Source organism: Orycteropus afer, unplaced genomic scaffold (assembly GCF_000298275.1).
Source record: "Orycteropus afer afer isolate SDZICR_OR568_19922 unplaced genomic scaffold, OryAfe1.0 scaffold00006, whole genome shotgun sequence".
Classification (NCBI taxonomy): Eukaryota; Metazoa; Chordata; class Mammalia; order Tubulidentata; family Orycteropodidae; genus Orycteropus; species Orycteropus afer.
In genome coordinates this window covers 16,401,473-16,408,767 of record NW_006921593.1, presented here as the reverse complement: position 1 = coordinate 16,408,767, position 7,295 = coordinate 16,401,473, and the positions used below count along the sequence as shown (strand labels likewise).

The window sequence follows — 7,295 nt, the reverse complement described above, 5'->3', positions numbered from 1 at the left end:
TGGACATGTGTGTGTGTGTGTGTGTGTGTGTGTGGAGGTGTGCGTGGTCGGCGGCCTCCCTGGGACACATGTGTGCGTGTGTGGAGGTGTGCGTGGTCGGCGGCCTCCCTGGGACACGTGTGTGTGTGTGTGGAGGTGTGCGTGATCGGCGGCCTCCCTGGGACACGTGTGTGCGTGGTCGTCGGCCTTCCTGGGACGTACGTGTGTGTGCGTGTGTGGAGGTGTGCGTGGTCGGCGGCCTTCCTGGGACGTACGTGTGCATGCGTGTGTGGAGGTGTGAGGAGCTGTGCGTGGTTGGCTCTGCTCACCAGCCTCTCCGCCGCAGGTACATGTCGCAGGGCAAACACTCGGAAGCCCGGGAACTGATGCGCTCAGGGGCCCTGCTCTTTTTCAGCCATGGTCAGGTAAGCAGGCTTTCCCTGTCTGTACCTGTCTGTTTGGGGCAGTATTGACATGTGAGTGAGTGACAGGGCCCAATGGGCTGCCCTCTGTCCTGGTGGCCCTGCTTCCTGCTCCCTCCGGAGCGGTCTTGCACTATGGGGGTGCATGTGTGTTCAGGCAGGTACTGGGGCATTGACCTCCTCCCGACTTCACCAGGGAAGAAGTGTCTTATCGGCATCAGCAGCCCAGGGCTGGGTCCTGTGAGGCGGAGTCAGACATGCGGTCTCTGTGACCCCGTCTGTCCCTCCCACACTCTGCTTCTCTGCTGGGTTCAGTAGGTGGGTCGCTGCAGTGGCCGCACAGTTACAGGGTTTATTGGGGAAGAAACAGGTTACTACTCAGGTTCAGAACGACTCAGGATCCGGCTCTTGCTCAGGACAGCTGCTTATCGCCCACTACTGTTGGGCCCCACCGGGGACCTCGTCGGGCAAGTGCTAGTACTCAGCTCTGCGAGTCGGCGAGCCCGTCTCCTGGTCCCTGGTCTGTGCCGTGTCTTGCTGCTATCTCACCGTCTCTTGTATCTCCCGTGTCACAGTGCTCCCTGTCTTTTGGGTCCAAGGACACACTCTGCTCTTAGCTCTTCCTTCTTGGTGGTAGTGAAGTCCCCCTTGTCTGCCCTGGGTAGCTCATTTAAGTCTATGGAGATGGAAAAACTGACCAATCCCGTCCTTAGGGTTACACAAACCTTATTTGCATGGCCCCACCCTCACAAGGGTGCCAGGCCCCTTGTTTCCATTATTAGCAAGCCATCCAAGCCCCTGGGTGGGCCCCGATCACCTCATTTGCATAGTCCCACCCAGTCATTTGGTGGGAGTTACAAGACCATGGAGAGAAGCCGGAGTAGAGCTGTCTGTGACTCCTGCCCTCTCTGGGCCCTGGGTGCTTGGGAGTCCAGCACGTCGGGGCACCAGCTGCTTCAGAGCTGCTCTCAGAAGTCGGGGCTGACAGCGCATCGGAGCCCCCTCTCTGAGTGTCGCTCGCGGGTGTGTTGTGTAGCAGAACAGCGCCGCGGACCTGTCCATGCTGGTCCTGGAGGCTCTGGAGAAGGCAGAGGCGGACGTGGCCGACGAGGTGCTGGGTGAGTGCTGAGGCCAGGCTGTGCGAGGCCAGCTGTGCAGTGAGGTGGGCGCGTGTGGCTGCTGGTGCTAGGTGGGGAGGCCACCCTTACAGCCCCACCACTGAGGGGCACATGGGGGCACGTGCCAGGGGAAGGGGGACATGGGTAGGGAGGCACTGCCAGGGGCGTGATGGGAAGGCACATACAGGGGCGTGCCAGTGGGGGGGAGTACACACCAGGAATGCATTGGTGGGGCACATGCAGGGACCCATTGGCAGGGGCACACGCAGGGTCGCATCAGCAGTGGGTACACACAGGATCGCATTGGCAGAGGGGCACACTCAGGGTCACATCGGCAGGGGGTACACACAGGGTCGCAGCGGGGGTGCACGCGCAGGGTCACATCGGCAGGGGTTACACGTGCAGGGTCACAGCGGGAGCACGTGCAGGGTCGCATTGGCGGGGCTACACACAGGGTCACCTCAGTGGGGACACACATGCAGGGCCACCTCGATGCTCCTCCTGTGGACGGACTTGTTCGCCATCCGTGCCTGCAGATACACCGTGTCCTCGACTGACGGTCTGTCTCATTCCAGGAAACCTGGCCAAGCTGTTCAGTCTGATGGACCCCAACTCCCCGGAGCGAGTGGCATTTGTGTCTCGAGCCCTGAAGTGGTCCGGGGGTGGGTCTGGGAAGCTGGGCCACCCCCGGCTGCACCAGCTCCTGGCCCTCACGCTGTGGAAAGGTAGGCACACCGCTAGGTGCACAGCCCTCCGTGCTGGACTGGCCTCTCGGCCTGGCAGGAGTGGGTGCCCCAGAAGACATGCAGACCACGGGGCGCTGAGTGGGACTGTCTAGAGTCGTGTCACTTCTGGTTGGTGAAGTCACCCCCTACAGACGTGAGCAGGAGCCCATGTGACACTGTACAGCCAGGCGTTTCACATGATGACTCGTGTCTCCTCTTCAGTCAGTCACCATCACTCCCAGGAGAAGCCCCACGGCAATAGCAGGACAGGTGTCCCCGTGCAGCCCCCCACCAGACATGCCAAGGGCCTGCACCTTAGGCAGCACTCGGGGTGACTTGAAGGTGGCTGAGCCCTCTGACCCTCCATGAGTGCCTGCTGTGTGTACCGGGCACCAGCTGGACTCCACATGCAGGCGGGCTGCGGCCCCAGGACATCGCTCTCAGTGGAGGGAACATACGGCAGACATGAAGGTCATGCCAGCGACAGTGGGCTCCGTGGAAGCAAAAGAGCAGCAGGGGGCAGGGGCATGGCGGGGAGCCCTCGCTGGCCGGTGGTGGCCCTGAGGGACGAAAACAAGCTAGTTGTGGCTTTACGTCGGAGTCTTACCTGTGATGCTCAGGTGTTAGGGTTCGTGCTCACTTGATCTATGGCTCATGGCTGTTCCTGTTGGTCATGTGGGTCACCCTGATGGGTTAACATAATAGGCTTAGTGGCCTCCCACTTCCAGGACCAACGGCCTTCCCTGGCTGAGTGATCTTCGCCTGAGAGCTATTCATTGGGCTTTGGACACTTGAACTCCGTGGGTTGGCGCGATGTGTGTGCTCAGGGGAGGCCCCGTCTGCACGTGCCCTGCTGTAGGCTGTGAGGAGGGAGGGGGTGGGGCACAAGGGCAGGGGGCAGTGGGTCCTGTGTTGGGAGTGTCCTGTGGGGTGTTGTCCTTGCGTGTCCACGCATGAGCTTGTTTTCCTTCTCCCTCCACAGAGCAGAACTACTGTGAGTCCCGGTACCACTTCTTGCACTCTGCCGACGGGGAGGGCTGTGCCCACATGCTGGTGGAGTACTCCACGTCCCGAGGCTTCCGCAGCGAGGTGGACATGTTTGTGGCCCAGGCCGTGCTCCAGTAGGTGCTCCGTGTTCGCTCTCTAGAGGTGGCTCCTCTGCTGCCGGCTGGAGCTGCTTTGGGAGTGACTCGGTTCACCTGGGTGGTCGCTGGCCCAGGATGACAGCAGCCCTCATCTGCCTGTTGCTGTGGGCCCCGTGGGTGCCGGGCATGAGGACGCTGCGCTGAGCCAGGGAGCACAGTCAGGTTTCTGTACTTGAGATCGGCTTGCTTTCCTCTTACACCGCCGAGCTGCAGCCTGCTCCCCGTGGGCGCTGTCCCGTGTCTTGTCCGGGCAGTGTGTGTTTTATGCGGCCTCCTGGAGTAGGGTGAGCTCACCATCAGGCAGGTGGTACACCCATCTTCCCAGGTGGTCTTGTAGACGTAGTATCCTGACACATGAATGGGCCACGCTCTGCATGGCATCCCCACCAGCCTCCCTCTCATCCCCGGACCCTGGGCCCCATGCTGTCCAGCCAGCCTCCCCTCCTCCCCTGACTCTGAGCCCTGCCTTGTCCAGTCAGGCTGCCGTCTCCTTTCTCTTCTTAGCAACACTTGATCTGGAATCCTAACACCTCGACCAGGGGTGAAGGGGTTTTCCAGTGGATGTCTGGGTGTACCACCCAAGCCCCATTCTCACAGCACTCCACCAGGCTGTTGAATGGGCTGGGGCATCAATCCAGGGGCCAGAGCCCCTGATGGGTAAGAGGCACCTGCCAGACAACCACCTGCTGAGCCATTTCCCAAGCTTTAGTCTTTGCTGTGTTTCTGGTGGAGATGTTTGCATGAGGTCAGGTTTATTTCTGCCCACAAAAGCCTTGACTTGGCCAGCCAGCATTGAGATCAGATTCATCCCGTGGAGTTTGGGGCAGGACTCGGCCGGGTGTTCGCTGTACCCTTCTGCCTCCCAAGCTGTAGCACTGCCATGGGACGGATTCCACAGTGACTCTGAAAATAAAAAAACTGCTTAAATCGCAGACTCACACTCACTGGTCCTGCTTCATAGTGTGTGGCTCAGGTGTCTGCCCTGCACCACTCACCATGTGGCTCAGTTCCTTTCTTGTTGCCCTAAGAAGTGTGACCTGGAGGACAGCATCTCGTGAAGTCCAGCTGGCAGGGTGCTCTGTGGAGTGGGACCTGGGGCCTGCTCGGTGTAGCACCAGTGCTAGGCTGTCTCTCCTCAGGTGGCAGGTGCCTAACGGGGCGGAGAGGGGAGGGAGGAGCTCAGTGAGTCAGGGACCTGATTCATCATCAAGTTCTTGCCCCACGGTTGGCTGACCTTGACTCACCTTGACCTTCCTAAGAGTAATTCAAAAAGCTGTTGTCTAGTGAGAGACCTGGGGTCACTCAGAGCCACGGCCCAGGGCAGGAAGCGCCTGCACGTGGTGGCCTGCTCAAAGCCAGGTTTTTTCCTTGTGTGAGGTGTGTGCGGCGTCTGTCCGTGTGGCGGCGGGGGGAGCCAATCTCTTCCCCGCCCCCACCCAGTCTCCGCTCACGCGACGACTCTTCCTTCCAGATTTCTATGTTTAAAGAACAAGAGCAGTGCATCTGTGGTCTTCACGACGTACACGCAGAAACACCCGTCCATTGAGAACGGGCCTCCGTTCGTACAGCCCCTGCTCAACTTCATCTGGTTCCTGCTGCTGGCTGTGGACGGGTAAGCGGGCTGGGGTGGGGCCCCTGCCTCGTTTTCTTGTCTTTTTATGAGGACCAGTGCTTAGCTCGCCTTCCCTGTTTTGTTCCAGAGGCAAGCTGACTGTGTTCACAGTGTTGTGTGAGCAATACCAGCCATCCCTCAGGAGGGACCCAATGTACAATGAGGTGAGGGGCTCAAAGGAGCCAGGTCACAGAGGGCCCTTCCGGGTCAGGGCTGCTCCCCGGTGACCTTCGCCTTTGCTCTTCCAGTACCTCGACAGGATAGGACAACTCTTCTTTGGCGTACCACCCAAGCAGACGTCTTCCTATGGAGGCTTGCTAGGTAAGCCCAGGACGGAGGGCACTCAGAGCCGCACAGGGGAGAACCTCCTGGCTGTGGGGCTCTGCCCCCGGCACCACCGTGGCTCTTGGCCTCCTCACGGGCTCCTGTCTGGTCTGCCTCTAGTCCTTCTCTTGTCATAGTCCCAAAGGAGAGGCCACGGAACCTCTTGGCATCCATCCTGCCTCCCCGTCTGCCCACAGCTGCCACAGCGGGCAGCCCTTGGGAGGGCCCTCCCACGTCCCAAGGGTAGGAACTAGTGTAGGCCTTTATTGGACCGTGCTTTCTTAACCTTTATTTTAAAAATTATTTTGATTTTATTTCTTAACGAGTAATTTATTCACACACTTCAAAACTCTAGCTTCTGACCCGACCTCCTCACTCTGCAGGCTTCCTCTCGGGGCAGGCCATGTGCAGGTTTCTCATCCTTACACCCAGAGGGAATTTCCTGTCTACCAGCAGAAGCTGAGCGCTCCCTTTGTCCTGCACCAGTGACACCTGTTGTCCACACTGCTTTGTACCTCACTTTTTTAGCTTAACCGATCTGGAGCTGTTTCCCCTAACGTAGAGCCTGGTTCGCTTGTGGGCTCAGCCTCATAGCCATCGCGGGCGCGCACCACGGCTTGCACTGTTGCTGCCCATTCAGGCTGTGTGCAGTCAGTGCTGTACCGTGTCCTCTGATGTCTTTTCCTGAGTGCACTCGCTGCCACAGGAACTGACCCCTGCCCTGTTCCCTGTACACTCAGCGCTGCACTCTCGCACACCCTTTCTGTGTACCGTTGCATCCGAGGAACATGTTTGTAAGGTAATTTGCTAGCAGTGAGGTTGTCTTCTCATGTAGGTTGTGTTTTTCACTTACAAGCTCTGCCTGTCTGCAGCATATTTCAGTGGGTGGGAGGTCTCCCTTCCCAGGTCTCCGGGTCGCCACACCACCACCACTCACGTAGGTGTCCACCTTGTCCTCTGTGGGCCTGGAGTGAATACCTCATTTGCACGGGCCCTCCCAGGACTTCTGGTCTTGTCGCCCTGTTGTACCTTCACAAAATTACTTTCAGTTCATTTTTCCGCCAGAACTTGAGATTGGCTTCCCATTGCCCCAGTGTGTTGTCATTGTGCTTGTTGGGACCAACTTCAAGTGGAGACCCACAGGGAAGCTCTTCCTCACTGTGCTTCCTGACTGGAGACAGTCTCCTCATCTGTTCTTGTGTGTCCCTTGTGGCCTGGCTTATGTAAGAGATGCCTGTTGGGTGAGAATCAGGGATGCCAGGAGGAAGCAGGCGGTGGTGACACCCACGTCCCCAGAGGCCTTGGGACATATGCCCTTGAAGATCTGTGTGGCCTGGTCAGAGTACAGCAGGGCTGTCAGAGGTGCGGCAGGGCTGTGACTGCATTGCCTGTGATTCTGCTCCTCTCCTCAAGACTTGGCTTGAACGCTCTGTGGGGCCCATGTGCTGCGCTGGGTCACCCGGCCCACGGCAGCTGCGTTTCTTCTCCTCCCTGTTCTTTGTCCCTCCACCCTTCCCTTAAGAAACTTCTCAGCTCTGGGATCCTGGGCTGCAGGGCACATGCCTGGTCGAGGGCTCCGCCCTGCCCCCAGCTGGCCCCGTTTCCTTGCAGGGAACCTTCTGAGCAGCCTCATGGGCTCCTCGGAGCAGGAGGAGGGCGAGGAGAGCCAGGAGGACGGCAGCCCCATCGAGCTGGACTGACGGACGTGCGGGCGTCGCGGTGGCACCGACGCCTGGGCAGCCTCAGGATGGGGCCCCGCGAAGCGGCTCCCCAGAGGCTCTCATCCTGAGGCTGGCGGGCTGCGCCCAGGGCCTGGCCTCCTGTTGGCGGGGTGGCCGGGCAGCCTGGCTGCCGTTGCTGTGCTGGCGGCACTGGGGGTGAGTTGCGTGGCCCGCAGTGTCCCCGCCCCTCAGATTGCTCTGTAATAAAGCACAGGCTTCCTGCGACAGCCCCGCCCATCTTTGTTTCAG

General features: G+C 59.6%; 1 protein-coding gene across 1 annotated transcript in view; it reads left to right on the top strand.

The window, feature by feature from the left end:
- GET4 (guided entry of tail-anchored proteins factor 4) overlaps positions 1–7,025 on the top strand; it is a 12,039-nt gene extending 5,014 nt beyond the window's left edge. Inside the window, exons 2-9 of the mRNA XM_007941274.2 lie at positions 326–404; positions 1,438–1,519; positions 2,095–2,244; positions 3,227–3,365; positions 4,861–5,001; positions 5,090–5,165; positions 5,250–5,322; positions 6,937–7,025. Coding sequence (XP_007939465.1) covers positions 326–404; positions 1,438–1,519; positions 2,095–2,244; positions 3,227–3,365; positions 4,861–5,001; positions 5,090–5,165; positions 5,250–5,322; positions 6,937–7,025 — 829 coding nt within the window. The remainder of the gene's footprint in view (positions 1–325; positions 405–1,437; positions 1,520–2,094; positions 2,245–3,226; positions 3,366–4,860; positions 5,002–5,089; positions 5,166–5,249; positions 5,323–6,936) is intronic.
- Positions 7,026–7,295: the final 270 nt, after the last annotated feature.